General features: G+C 46.2%; 1 protein-coding gene and 1 long non-coding RNA gene across 4 annotated transcripts; one reads left to right on the top strand and one right to left on the bottom strand.

Annotated features, from left to right (window-relative positions):
* Nucleotides 1–3541: 3541 nt before the first annotated feature.
* Nucleotides 3542–4208, bottom strand: LOC115252971 (ribonuclease Y-like). The gene is made up of 2 exons (XM_029849653.1): nt 3760–4208; nt 3542–3671 (listed from the first exon to the last, which is right to left on the bottom strand). Exons 1-2 carry the CDS (start codon nt 4171–4173, stop codon nt 3594–3596), a joined length of 492 nt encoding a protein of 163 aa, XP_029705513.1. The 5' UTR covers nt 4174–4208; the 3' UTR covers nt 3542–3593.
* Nucleotides 4209–4662: 454 nt separating this feature from the next.
* On the top strand, nt 4663–9898 carry LOC115252972 (uncharacterized). 3 transcript variants are annotated; one of them, XR_003891268.1, is made up of 4 exons: nt 4663–4714; nt 7676–7805; nt 8917–9680; nt 9787–9893. It is a non-coding gene; the product is annotated as an uncharacterized lncRNA (long non-coding RNA). The 3 variants fall into 3 exon arrangements; XR_003891266.1 differs by having other exon boundaries at nt 8917–9898; XR_003891267.1 differs by lacking the exons at nt 8917–9680; nt 9787–9893 and adding an exon at nt 8623–8893.
* Nucleotides 9899–14962: the final 5064 nt, after the last annotated feature.

Genomic DNA, 14962 nt, shown 5'->3' with positions numbered 1-14962 from the left:
TCTCTTGGGACCTATCTTCTGCTTCATTTGCATGAGGCGCCGTACATCAAAAGTCACGGATGCCCTCTTTAAATTATTCAAATGCAGTTCGCTGCAAAGTCCATGGCTACTTCTTCTAAAGGCAGACACAGAGAAGCTCTTTTTATTAGCGCTGCTGGTCAGCACCGCTGCTCTCTTGCCTCTGGGCCTGACAGACTTACATTCGAGAGGACAGACGTGCCTTATCTCTCTGGAGGATATCACGCTGACAGCTGCAGAGGGCTGAGGAAGATGTCTCCCCATGAAAGATGAGCTGCCAATTCCATGCTTGGGGGCTGACACGCGTACCAAAAATACATCCCATACTTTGTCCAAACTGATGAGGCCTATAGACTGAGAAAGGCTGCAAAATGGTCTCTAGGCCCTTTCCAGAATCCCAGGGCCTGACCCCCAACAAGCAAGGAAAAACAGGAAGAAACCTTGAGCAGGGCCCACATAACCTAAAGCAGATCCACCACGTTGTGTATGATATTATTTCAGCATGGTTTTCAGGCTTAGACCTCAGGTCCTTTTAAAGCCTGGGAGATGTGGTTCGAGAAGTCTGGATGAGCCAGAGAAGCACCTGCTTTAGAAGCATGCAAAAGTTGCTCGGAACCGTTTCAAACGTGACCTTTGAAGCTTTAGCTGGAGCCTGGTAGCACTGCGGAGGCAGAGACACAGGCAGCTGTCCACAGAGACGTGAAGGTGCTTCAGCTGCCCCTGGTGGCAGACATCCACAGGCCTCCGCTCCCGTCTGCCGAGGAGAAACAGGGCCCCAAAACACACCGAACACACAAGGAAACCCTTGTGTTTCTAACAATGAACTGTCTTTTTCTACACCTCTCCATTAAAACCATTAAAAGTGGGGGGAGAGAAGGTCTTCCTGAAGTGGATGTAGATTTTTGTAGGTTACACATATGCTCAGACTCATTCACAACAAATGTCATTAAAAAGCGAGACACCTCGGAACCATATGGGCCGAACGCAACGGTCACATCCACAAATCTCACATGCAGACCCAACTCATATTGAAGCTCGGACTATTCTGAATTCATTTAGCATTCGTAGACGAGCCTGGGATGAATTCGCATGGATTCTATCAGCGGCTGAAATGGGCATTTAAACAGTGAGCAGATTTCTTTTATGGCAATTTAATAGCAAGAATTTGAGCTCCTTGGCCTTATTTTGTCTTCTGTGTTTACACAGTTTTTCAAATTTAGACAGGACTTGCAGAAAAACGTAGCTGACTCAGGACATGTTTATGCTCCCAGGAGGACAACCCTCTAGGACTCTTATGCCCCTGATAGGGTCACCTTAGGCAAACAGGTCCCAGGTGAGGGATAAGGACACCTAGATATGATAGACCTCTATACTGCTGCACGTTCACACCTTGAGAGTTGAACCAGCCATCCCATGTGCTTATGCGCCACAACCGCCGTGCTGTGCCGGACCCCAGAACAAAAGCAACCCTACCTCTACCCAGCCATCAGCAGGAGGGTCTCCCCTTTCTTCCTGTTCTTCCTGGACCTTACTTTGGAACAGACGCTGATATATAAAGCTGACCTACCTCTGCAGGGTGAGTTCTACAGTCACCCACATCAGTTTAGCATTTGAAGTTCTCCAGCGACCCTGCAGCACCGCCACGGTTCTACCTCATCTGCACCAAAGAACAAAAGAATCCAGCTGAGAACAAATTATGGTTCTAACTGATCAAATTAGCTGGAGGATGGATCTGTTCCATGAAATATGCAGTTTAATAAGATTAATGTGTCTACCTGTTCATGTGTTCTTTAGGTTTTAATAGCTATTGAAGATGTGTCAGCACCTTACAGTTCCATCTTAGTTTCTCCTCTTGAGAGGTCTGCCCCCTGGTATAATTCACATTTCAGGACCCTCAAGCAGAAAGCGCGCAGACTAGAAAGGAAGTGGCATCCTTGTAAAATAGACAGCTATCATGTAGCCTGGAAAGACTGTCTATTAGTTTATAAAAAGGCCCTCCGTAAGGCTAGAACAGCTTATTTTTCTTCTTTAATTGAGGAAAACCAGAACAACCCCAGGTTTCTTTTCAGCACTGTGGCCAAATTAACCAAGAGTCACAGTGTTTTAGATCCACGTATTCCTTCTTCCCTTAGTGGTGAAGACTTCATGAGCTTCTCATGTGATTGGGATTAAAGGGACAACACTAGACTGGTTTAGATCATATTTATCTGATAGATACCAGTTTGTTCATGTCCATGTCCTTCTCAAGAACTTTAGAGATAAAAGGAAGGTTGGATATTGGCCTATAATTTGCTAAGACACCAGGATCCAGTGATGTTTTTTTAAGCAATGGCTTAATCACTGCCACCTTGTAGGACCGGGGTACATAACCTGTCACTAAAGAACCATTGATCTGGTCCAGGATAGAACTGCCTATCACTGGTAAAACATCCTTCATCAGGTGTGTTGGGATGGGATCTAAAAGACACGTGGTGGTCTTGGATTTCTGAATTAGCAAAGGCGCCTCAGAAAAATATATACGGGTGAAGGAGTTTAAGGGCTTGTGGGAGACCCTGTATATTCCCACAGTCAGCACATCTGGTGATGGTCCAGTTGTTGGGATGGCCTGGTTAGCTTTCTCTCTGATAGCTAGAACTTTATCAGTGAAGAAGCTCATGAAGTCTTCACCACTAAGGGAAGAAGGGATACGTGGATCTAAAACACTGTGACTCTTGGTTAATTTGGCCACAGTGCTGAAAAGAAACCTGGGGTTGCTCTTATTATCCTCAATTAAAGAAGAAAAATAAGCTGTTCTAGCCTTGCGAAGGGCCTTTTTGTAAACTAATAGACAGTCTTTCCAGGCTACATGATAGCTGTCTATTTTACAAGAATGCCACTTCCTTTCCAGTCTTCGCACTTTCTGCTTGAGGGTCCTGATATGTGAATTATACCAGGGGGCACACCTCCTCTGATTTACTATTTTCTTTTTCAGGGGGGCAACAGAATCAAGCGTGATTCTCAGTGAAGTTGCTGCACCTTCAGCAACAGAGTCAACCTCAGCAGGGCTAAGATTATAATGACTGATCCCTGGGGAAACACACGGTGGTCCTGGGATTAGCACAGGGATCACTTCCTTAAATTTAGCTACAGCATTATCTGAAAGACATCTGCTATAGTAAGACTGTGCTCTGAGCATAGAAGAATCCTTAATCATAAATGTAAAAGTGATCAAAGAATGGTCTAACAGGACTGGGTTCTGAGGGAACACTGACACATGTTCTACCTCAGCACCATTAGTCAGAACTAGATCTAGGGTGTGGTTAAAGCTATGAGTTGGTTGGTTTATCTGCTGGAGGAAACCAACTGACTCAAGTAATGAAATGAAGCCATTTCTAAAGCTGTCATTTACAACGCCTACAATCTGGTGGTTTACTTTGAGTTTTATTGTTTCTACATCAAAAATCTAAACATAGAACATAAACAATCATTATATTGTAAAATAAAACTGTTGAAGACAGGATGTGACGCTGGAGGTCAGGAAGAGGAAGAGGAGGAGGAGGAGGAGCTCTTTGGGAGCTCTGGAATTGTTGTTTCATTCATTTTTTCCAGAACCTCATCTTTTTCCAGACCCATCTACAGAAGTTTTTTTTCTCCTGCTTCTTTGATACTTGAAGCTGCAGAAAAGAGAGAGAGTGTGTTTTAGATTTCACTGAACATCATCTGAAATCTTCTGGAAGAGGAACAAAGGCGAAAGCATCTCACCTCAAGTTGGAGGATTGCTTCAGAGAGCCTCTGGAGCTCCTCTTTGGTCTTCTCCTCCTCATGTTGCCTGAAACGTTGGCTTTCCTGGAACTTGTGTTCTAGCTCTTCATTCATCTGGACCCATGTCTGAGCGGTCCTCTCCCACCGCTGATGAACATCAGCCAGCATCCTGTTAAAGTTCTCTTCTTTCGTCAACAGCTGCTGCTTCATCAACTCTTCTTTTTGTAGGATCTTCTCATTATATTTTTGTTGCTCTTCATCAAGAAGTTTCTGGAACTTATTTTCTTGAAAAAAGAGCTGCTGCCTCAAGGCTTCTTTCTCTTCATAAAACCTTTGTGATTCTTCCTCCAGCTTCCTCTCAAATTCCTCCTGGATCACAAGGAGCTTCTGGTTCAGGCCTTCCTCCTGCTCCATCAGCTCTCTCCTGTGTGTCTTGTCGTTCTCCTGCTGCTGGCTGTGGAGGGTTTCCTCCAGAGAAGCACGTTTCAGCTCGCTCTCCTTCAGAGCAGCTTGTGTGCTGTTCAGCAGGGTCAGGGCCTCCACATGGGCCACAGTTCTCATTTGTCGCCTCTTCACTACCCTGCTGAGCTGCTCCTCCTTCTCTGCTAGGGCTTCTCTGAGCTGCTGGACCTCTTCCCTCCAAGTCTCCATTGATGATTCTTGCTCTGCTTTCAGCTGCTGAGTTCCTCTCTGTGCCATTGATGCGTCTGCTGGTCACCAGTGTGGTACAAGAGTGTTGAGCTCCTCAGGCGTGTGCTGATGAGGTAGAGCTGTGTTTGATCTGCCAGTTCAATTTGATCCTTTGATTTCATTGATCTGACATGAAAGAACAATTTTGACATCAATGACATAAAGGAGATCAAAGACTAAAATGGCAACTTAAAATAAAGTTGGAGGGCCAACTGTATTGCGTCACTTCCTGTCTTCTCAATGTTCGTTGGTTGCACTGTGCACGGTGTGTGTTGTATTCACTTTACTTAAAATTGAACACTTGGGACATTCTAGTCACCTGATAACAGTGAGAAATAACCCCCATTAAACAAATGCAGGGCTCCGCCGATTATCAGCGTTAGCATGGCCTCACCGTCTGTTTCACCCGGTGTCTTTGTCTGTTCAGCGTGTGAAATGTTTAGTTACTCCTCTGCCTCCCTTAATGAAGGGAATAGGTGCCGAAAGTGTAGTTTATTTATGGCTATCGAGGCGAGACTTAGCGAGCTTGAGGCGCGGTTCCGCAGCTTGGAGTTAGCTAGCTGCTGCGGAGCCGCCTAGCATAGCTACAGCTAGCGGTCCCCCGGCAGCAGCCGAGCAACCGGCTAGCCAGGGCGGCTGGGTGACGGTTGGTAGGAAGCGTAGCCCAAACCAACGGCCCACGGTGCACCACCACCCGTGGCTAACCGCTTTTCCCCACTCGGCGACACACCCGCTGAGAAATCGACCCTGATAATTGGTGACTCTGTTTTGCGCCACGTGAAGCCGACTCCAGCGACCATAGTCAAGTGCATTCCGGGGGCCAGAGCGGGCGACATAGAAGCAAATTTACGGCTGCTGGCGAGACGTAAACGTAAATTTGGTAAAGTTATTATTCACGTTGGAGCCAACGACACCCGGCTTCGTCAGTCGGAGGTCACCAAAATTAACATAGAGTCGATGTGCAGCTACGCAAAAAGACGGTGTCCATCCCACACGGGATGGTGCCTCTCTCATTTCTAGTAATCTGGCTAATTTTATTAGACCCAAAGTGACCTGACAATCCAGGGTCCAGACCAGGATGCAGAGTTGTAGTCTTACACACCTCTCTGCTGCTTCCTTAGAACCCTCATCCACCAACAATAACATATTTAACACTATAGAGGTAGTCTCTGTTCCACGGTTAAAAGTTCACCAAGCACAGAGCAGGGGAGCGGTCAATCACCATAATCTTATTAAAATTAATACCAAAGCACAAGTTGGAGAAACTAATATCACAATTAAGTGTGGACTGTTAAATATTAGATCTCTTTTGTGTAAATCCCTGTTGGTGCACGACCTAATAGTGGATCATCACATTGATTTATTTTGTCTTACTGAGACCTGGCTTCAGGAGGAGTATGTTAGCTTAAATGAATCTACTCCTTCTACCCATCTTAATTATCATATTCCTCGTGTTACTGGTCGAGGAGGGGGAGTGGCAGCAATCTATCACTCCAAGTTATTAATTAATCCTAGACCAAAATATGGCTCCAGTTTATTTGAAAGCCTGACTCTTGGCATCACCCATCTGAACTGGAGGACAGAAAAGCCACTTCTGTTTGTAGTTGTATATCGGCCCCCTGCTGCAGGGTATGTACCCCTGCTGCTCCACACATTAAAACTCTCTAGAAGTGCCTTTTTTCATCTGAGGAACATCACAAAGATCAGGAAACTACTGACGCGACATGATGCTGAAACGTTAGTCCATGCATTTGTTACTTCCAGGCTGGACTATTGTAATTCTTTATTATCAGGGTGTCCAAACAACTCTTTAAGAAGCCTCCAGCTGATCCAAAATGCTGCAGCCAGAGTTCTGACAGGTATTGACAAAAGAGATCACATAACTCCTGTAATGGCGTCTCTTCGTTGGCTGCCCGTTAAATTTAGAATAATTTTTAAAACTCTTCTTTTGACCTACAAGGTCCTCAGAGGCCGAGCTCCATCCTACCTGGAGGAGCTAGTGATACCTTACCAGCCCAATAGACCGCTCCGCTCTCAGAATGCTGGTCTACTTGTGGTCCCCAGAGTTTCTAGGGGTAGAATGGGGGTTCCGAGCATTTAGCCACCAGGCCCCCTGCTGTGGAACCAGCTCCCTGTCCAGGTACGGGAGGCTGACTCCATTGCTACTTTTAAGATCAGACTTAAAACCTACCTCTTATTGTTACTAATTCTGCAGTTCCAGTTAGGGGGTCGTCTAATCATTAGGTTAACATCTTAGCTCTCCTCTCCTCTCCTCTCCTCTCCTCTCCTCTCCTCTCCTCTCCTCTCCTCTCCTCTCCTCTCCTCTCCTCTCCTCTCCTCTCCATTCTATCCTCTACCTGTCCTCCCCCTTCTCCTCTCTCTCTACCCAGCTGGCCATCAGCAGGAGGGCCCCCCTACATGAGCCTGGTCCTGCTCAAGGTTTCTTCCTGTTAAAGGGGAGTTTTTCCTTGCCACTGTTGCTTGTCTGGGGTCAGGCCCTGGGATTCTGGAAAGCGCCTTGAAACAATTTTGATTGTAAAAGACGCTATATATATATATATGAAGATTGATTTAATTTGTTGGTTCTATGAGGGCAGCAGAATAATATAAAACACATTTTTATAATAAAAGGAATAGAAAATAAATCAAAACCTGCATGAATGTTGCATAAAATGAGCTAAAATGATAAAACCCACAAATATACAACAGGGCACGGTGCTCCTACTTCTACCATCCCACCACATACATGAACAAGCATCAGTCCTTTTCTGGAATAGCAGTAAATATTACAGTCAGACTCCAACTCCATGTGGATCAGGCAGCTCTGGCTGGATTCTGGAGCGTCAGCAGCAGAATTAGGAGCAGACTGAAATTTCTGGTTACACCTCCAAAGGGGATCAGTGGGCTCAGAGGAGCCTTAAAACCAGAAGGTCCCCCTGGCCTGACTGCTGCTGGTGGAGCGAGTCCTCCAGGAGCCGCAATTAGAGCTGCAAACGCAGAACTCAGGCCTGAACGGGAGGAACAGGGAGGGCTTGATGCAAGCAGGAGAGAAGTTGGCAATCAGAGGCTGCAGGGAGAGTTAATGATGGGAAAGATCTGAGGAATCAGCTGGCCTCACATGTTACAAGAAGAAATCAAAGATATAGAAATCATCTGCCTGACTCTATATGTATACACATTATGTATGTGTGTTTATAATATCCATTTCCTACAAAATAAATTACAGGAAAATCCTGAACTCCAGGGTGCCCATGGCAACCGTGCTGAGGATGTAGGCTTGTGGAGGAAATGACAGGCAGAGAGGAGAGTGTGAGAGGAATAATGCAGAGCTGCTGGATTTATTACAACAGTAGAAGGTGCGTGGCTCACACACACACACACACACACACACATGAAATACTTGTGGGGTACTTCTGATGCTCAACAGATTGCAGGTTTCAAAAGTCACCCAGCAACTTTCTCCTGGTTTGGAAAATCTCACCTTCCCTTATTGGAAGTTTTATACGTGAAGTGAAGGTCAAAAGATCCTAAAAGCAGCAATCATGCGTATCACAGTTCAGGGCGCTCTGTCGCCACGGTGATGTTAATGAGAGCTGGCTGGAAATACCACACTTCCCTACTCTCCGACTTCTTCCTCTGACTCCCACAATGTTCCAAAATCAGACTGTAACCATGACGACTGAGGATTCATGAGGATTAGGAGACGCTCGCCGGACACAGCGCCGATCCCAAACCAACTGGTTCCAGGACTGGTTGCTGCTTTTTCTTCCTGCTGACTACTGCGAGTCTTTTGGGGAGTCCCGAGTGCTTCCGCAGGGTCTTTTTTGGCTTCACCCTGATGCTGTGATACCAAACCAGATGGAGAGGCCTCACTTGTGCTGGTGAGGAGCGTCCAGCTGAGACCAGAGGAGAGCGAGTCAGTATCTGGTCCGAGCTGGACTGTGGGGAGCCAGCTGAGGCTGCGTGACGTGGAGACCATCTCAGCTCTGGCCCGTGTGCGTACCTCGATAGTGAGCCCAGTCCAAGATTACCTCTGATGTGGAACTTGATGAAATTCCACCTGCTGTGTCACCATCCAGCCCAGATTCCGTGTCAGCTTCACTTCCCAGCCAGGAGCTGGCTCCCACCCACACTGGTTTCCATTTCTGCTCTAATCTCTCCAACATTATGCAGGCCCTGCTGCTCACTTACCCGTGCCCATCCTGGGAGCTCAGCTCTAACGAGATAATCATCCTGACGATCAGACTGACATTTCAGACACCCTCGGCAGTCCGTCCATCAATGGGAGCTCTGCCTCCATCACCAGATGCATATTAGACTTGGCAGATTATCATTTAGAAGAATTCACACTTCATTGTGGAGCACCCTCCGACGACTTTTCCATTCAGCTGTGCAGCTGCTCTCAGAGTGAGAATAATGCACATCTAATTTCAATTCAATTAAATTGCCCACTTTTTTTTATCCCAGCCAGGGTCTCAAACACAGAGAACCTCCACACTCTCCATTATTGTCGCTTTGTTGGTGCTGACGCTTATGAAGCAAAACCAATTTGACTTCATCTTCACTTTGGTGTTTCTGGGACCCTGAAAATGTCCTTGCTGGTGGTCACTTGATAACAGCAGAACATCTGATGGAAAGAATCAATGCTTCAGTTTCTGTGAGGGCGCCATTCTCAAACCAGGAACGCAGGGACACGAAGGAGCACAGGAGCCTTGAGTCAGGGTCCCTGAGGATGGAACTCTTCATTTCTCCTTTTCCACATTGACATGCCTGTTTCGACATTTGTGATGTAAGAATATTAAACCACCCCAGTGGACCAACATACGTGGGATTTAGGTTAATCTTGTTCTAAAATGATCAATGGCTGGACCCACACTTGTAGTGTAGCTTCACCTCAGCAGGAAAGAGCTTTAATGAAGCACGTGAAAGACATTTATGGGAGAAAAAAGTGATTCCAGATGACATGATGATTCTAGAGTGAGATGGATTCTGTTCTGGAGGCTCCATGTACGTCCTGCATCAACCCTTCATCAGGACTTGGGTTCTACAAGTGTTTTTCTTCAGTGAGTACCAGAAGGAATGGGGAGGAAACCCTAGAGGGGTCCAAACCCACATGTTAAGCTTGGCTGCTCACATTTGCGGTTCAGGTGTGGAATGTTGTGACAGGTGATGCCGCACCAGAGCAGACGCCACCTCTCGCCGACAGCCTTTCAGTCAGCCTTTGATTCCAGGTTTGTTCCAGGTGGAATAGACTCCAACTCCAACTTGCTTGTCAAGTCAAGTGTGAACTCAGATCAAAGCCATATTTTGTGTCTTTGCTCGGTGGTTGACCAACAGCTGACAGGAATCGGTGCATCTGTAGCCTGCGGCTAACACGGAGCTGCACACATGTGCTAGCATGGAAACATCTGGTCTCGAGTGTCACGCGTTATTTAAGATGAGCCAGATGTGAATAGTGTAGCACAGACGGGAAGAGCTGTTGATGGAGGTGGAACGTGTCGCTGCTGCTGGAGGTGGAACGTGTTGCTGCTGCTAGAGGTGGAACGTGCCGCTGCTGCTGGAGGTGGAACGTGTTGCTGCTGCTAGAGGTGGAACGTGCCGCTGCTGCTGGAGGTGGAACGTTACGCCACTTCCTGCTGCTCTTCTGTCACTTCTGTGACGACTATGTTTGCTAAGTATAACGTCCGCAGCTAACAGACGTCACCTGACTGGTGGATGTACAACCTTTGAACTGTTGACACTGTAAGGAACAGCGTAGGGAACAGCGTAGGGAGCAGCGTACACACACACACACACACACACAAATTCACTTTGATCTTATCTTGGTCACTAAAGCTCATCAGTCTTGACTGTATCTGAAATGATAAATGGAATAATAAAGGATCTAAAACATTTAATGAATAACGAATAAATTATGGAGCAGAAACAGGTTTAATTAGGATCGAATTTGTTATCAGTTGGAATGAGCATCCTAAAGATGAGAATGATCAACTAAGTAGTTGATCATTCTCATCTTTAGGATGCTTGTTTTGCTGTTTTGATTATTGGGACGCTAGAGAGGGTTAACATGGGACTTTGTTTTTTGATGGTAATGATGATGATGAAGATTGTGATGACGAGGATGATTAAGATCATGATGATAATGGTGATGATGGTGATTATGATAATGGTGATGATGAAGACCATGCCATGAAGACCATTCCTTGCCACTGTTGCTTGTCTGGGGTCAGGCCCTGGGATTCTGGAAAGCACCTAGAAACAATTTTGATTGGAACGGACGCTATATAAATAAAGATTGATTGATTGATTGATTGATTGATGCTTCCTCCCTCCGTTAGGACGGCCGTGTCCACGTTCATGTTCAGGTCAGGTAGTCAGGCCCTGGGGACGAGTGCAACCAACGCTGTATGAATGAAAATGAATCGAAATGAATCTGTTATCATCACTGAGGTGGAAGAGATCAATTAGCACCATATGGCAGGGTTCAGGAGGCGTCCGGGCACCTCTCCTGCTGCCACCACACTTTTCCCAACCTGCACCACCCCAGCCTGCCCAGGGCCCCAGGTGATGCCTTTAAAATTAGCCTTATTTGTCACAACATTTGACATGTAGAGATCCATCTTTCAGATTTCCTCCAGCATTCTGGACAGGTGATCTGCAGCTGAAGGGGTAAAGATGAAGCTGAGCTGGTGAACAACAGGTGTGCAACATCACCATTAACCCCCAGTTCAAAGAGTCACATTATTTAAGATTTATTGGTTTATTTTGTGCAAATATTCAAGAATAACTGCTTGATCGCCTATTCTGTTCAGGTTTACTTTGTCAGCTAAGAAGCTACTTTGTAAACGCTCTTAATATCAGGGTTACTCTGAAAAGTGAGATAAACGACATGAGAGGAAGAGCAACGCTCGGCGTGCTCTCATCTGTAACCCAAAACAGCCTCTTCTGTCTGGGTTAGATGTGTGACTGCAGCTGAAATGTAGAACACTTCACAAACGGAACCCTTGGAAAGCTTCACCTTCAACTAATTCTACTTAAAGAACTGATCAGTGGAGTTTCGCTACTAGAGAGAATGCAGGCGGGAACTACGGTGCTGCTGCTTCCAAATCCCCACATTTGATTTCACTGGTAAGTAAAATAAAAATGAGGTCAAACTGTGACCCAGTTTTGGTGTTTTACAGCGTGAGGCTTGCTTATTATTAGGCTAGTGTTAGGAATGATACCTTATTAGGTCTGTGGACTGACACGTGTTATGGTCCAGATTCTCAGTCACTTTTGCCGTCTAATCAAAAACCGGCTGCTAGTTGGAAAATGATGCTGAGGACGATTGTCTCCACCATCTGATCCTATTATGAGGCAACAGCAGGATGTTTCTATCTGCGTGTGCACTGAGCGCTTTATTCTGGCAACTGTTGGCTGACCCACTTACTCTGGCACACCATCACAGCCACAATTTTGGAGAGATCTCCACTGCCAACCCTCCCAGCTGATACTGAACTTCTGACCCTCTCTGTTCTGGAGATGAGCATCACTGCTCTATAATCTAATCACACCTCCAGTCTGAGAGTTTGTGCACAGGTGCATCCCTGCCTTGGCTGCAGAGAGGATTTTTCTGAATTTCAGCCTGTCCACAAGGTAAACAAGTCCAACTGCATCAGCACAGACATGATGCCGCAGCCAGAAGAAACCCCTCCAACAGGTGGGATGCTGCTGCCACCAGCTCTAATTGGTTATTAAGAATAACTGTGAGGCCAAAACTGAGAAGGACAAGAAAGGTTTGAAATCCCCCCATGAGAGGAAGCCAGCAGCAACAGCAGTAAGAACCAGGGTCTCCAGGTGACCACTCATAGGGCCACTCATATGGGAGAAGTTAAGGAGTTTGGAGAGGAGTGCCAACAAGCAAGGCCAACGGTTGTTTGGGGGGTGTGGACACAAAGTCAATGGTAAATTTAATACAGTGAAAGTATACAGCAGAGCACCTCGCTGAATTCATTCCCCCAGGATGGCCAAAGAGGAAATACACCCCTCGGTTTCGGCTCACCTGCATCTAAGGTTGATTATGGGCGGGGCTTCTGGGATTCTGGGAAGCGCCTTGAAACAATTTTGATTGTAAAAGACACTATATAAATAAAGATTGATTTGATTTGATTTGATTTAGTAAATGAGCGCCTCTTCTGTTGAGGGTCAGATTAATCCGCTCACTTCAGGAGTCATTGGTAACCAAACTCTTCATGCTTGAACTGTTTTAGGTAGAATAACTGGTGTCCACATGCGCCAGGCTCAGTGGTGTAATTGCATCTACTAAATACTCACCTGGAGGGGTGAATATTAACACAGCGTATTTGTAATCAATTTACATCAGCTAATTATGGCAACTTAAACTGCCCATGAGGGGAAACATCCAAGGCTTTGGCACAGACACTGGCCTCCAGGCCTTGTGGCATAATCCCCAGATTAGGGACGTTTGTTTCAACAACCATAAGATAACGTATACCCATAAACAACATTTTCCTGTAAGTTTTCAGTGGCAAGATTGTTTCCCACTTCCATCCTGTATTTATAGCATCTCTTTCATGGTTGGGGGAGGCAGAAAAAGAGATTATGATGGGTCTCCTGGGAGCTGTCCCCCCCTTTCTGTGTTTCTACGTCTCCTTCCTGATTAGGATGTCAAGATTTTTTCCCCGTCATGGACGTCTCCATTTGCGTTCATGTCAAAACATCCACATCTCTTGTGTTTCGTTAATTTAATGACAACAACAGCAACAGTTACAATTAGTGTTACTATTATTCGTAGTTGTGTCAGTAGGAGCAGCGTTACTGTTAGAGTTCTCTTTCCGGAGGCGATCGGTGTGGAATCCTTGTGTGTTGTGACACACAGCCTTTGGACATATTGCACACTTTCATGGATCCAATAGCTGCTGTCCTACATCCTTACATGGCATCAATCCTTCCCTGCGTGACTCATTGAGTGATTGCATGTGTTGTGTAACAAAGAGCCTGAGGACAACACAACACCAGCACTGCTGTCACACACTGTGGGTTTTCCACCACAACAGTGCTGTGCATCGATAGCCACGGTCACCAGCACATGGCAGCTCTCGTTTTCTGACATGCACTCAATGATTACTGCCCAACAACAGGAGTCATTTCATCTTACATTTTAAACAGGAAGTTGCTCTTTACAGCAACTGTTAACCCAATGACAACTGTCCAAAATAAACAATAAACAGTAAATAAATAAGTGCAAACTCGTTCACACTCGTCTACGGGGGTACATCTACGGTCCAGAGCTAGGTTCTGTGGGAATGAGGTGGAGGCTTCAAGTGGATGAAGTCTATGTCTGGAGATCATTTAGATATGACGTTGCAATGGCATGGATACACTGGTGGATTAGGATGGAGATTTTCCTGTGGATTCAGGAGGGTTTGGAAGCCAATGAAGGATACAAAGGAGGGTTGTAGAGTGCTTCTCTTTGGAACTTTCATCAGGACCCTAGCAGCTGTTGAGCTTTTTGAAGGCTCTGCTTTGGTTCCCCTTGTTTGGGCCTTATCCAGCCCCACCTGCCAGCTGCCCCTGCGCCTGCCGCTGTGCTCTTTGCTGTTCCTGTGCTGCAGCTGGAGTCCCCGGAGGTTCAAGTTGAAGCCCTGGAACACTGATCCAGAGACCATGGGTGCTTTCCTGACAAGTCTTCTGTTGGACCTTTACCTGAGAGCCTGCTATGGTAGTGGTGACTGGCTTTGTGAGGCTGTGGAGTGGGAGAGACTGTTCCCAGCATGCACTTCTTTCCATGGTGGTTTTATTTTTCCTCTTCTTTCTTGGGCCTGTCTGATAGTTATTAGTCTCTTTTGCTGCTTGTTGTTTATCTGTTTGTGGGTTTCCCAGCAGTTGGGTCCAACATTCATTTATAAAACTCATTTTTATTCTCTGGTGCTAGATGGCGTCATTGAACTGAGAATAAGATCTTCTCATCCAGGCTCGTCGATGAGAAGAGTACCAGTGAATGTGGGGGAAGTCAGTAGACGTCCTTTGAGGAGGCGGTTTCGTCTCAATCGACCTGTCGTTCATTTCACCTTCTAATACCTCTCCATCACCTCACCAGTTGGTCCATGTCCACCCAGTAATCTGTCACACGTGCATCCCATTCAGCAGTCATCAGCCACAGTGATTAGGTGACAGATCCTCACACGCCCGCCGTGAGATTGTCTTCTGTATCATGCATGGCTTTCCAGCATTTTCCCCCCTGTTTGCTAAACCGGTACCGACCCAGTCTGTCCCTGAGCTGTCGCTGCCACCCTCTCCCCGACTACGAAGTGCTTTCTGGCTCTCTTTTTCAATAAAGACTGTTAGTGATTTTGAGATTGTGTGCCCTTTGGCTCTTGGGCCAGAATGGTGTCATTAGCACCTATGTTGTCCCTCCTCACTGTCTGGCTGAAGTTGCAGTCACCTTTTATGGATATCAGAACACTGGGTTTGGTTTTTGTTTAGTTTTGATGTTGGGTTTCGCAAACTTCAT

Source organism: Takifugu rubripes, chromosome 16 (genome assembly GCF_901000725.2).
Source record: "Takifugu rubripes chromosome 16, fTakRub1.2, whole genome shotgun sequence".
NCBI lineage: Eukaryota > Metazoa > Chordata > Actinopteri > Tetraodontiformes > Tetraodontidae > Takifugu > Takifugu rubripes.
Note: the sequence above shows the minus strand (reverse complement) of the source record. Positions and strands in the feature narration are given on the sequence as shown.

Coding starts and splice junctions, on each gene's coding strand:
- LOC115252971 (XM_029849653.1), bottom strand. CDS start 4,173: ATGGAGCAGGAGGAAGGCCTGAACCAGAAGCTCCTTGTGATCCAGGAG. Junction 3,672..3,759: donor AAGCAATCCTCCAACTTGAG/GTGAGATGCTTT, acceptor TCTTTTCTGCAG/CTTCAAGTATCAAAGAAGCA.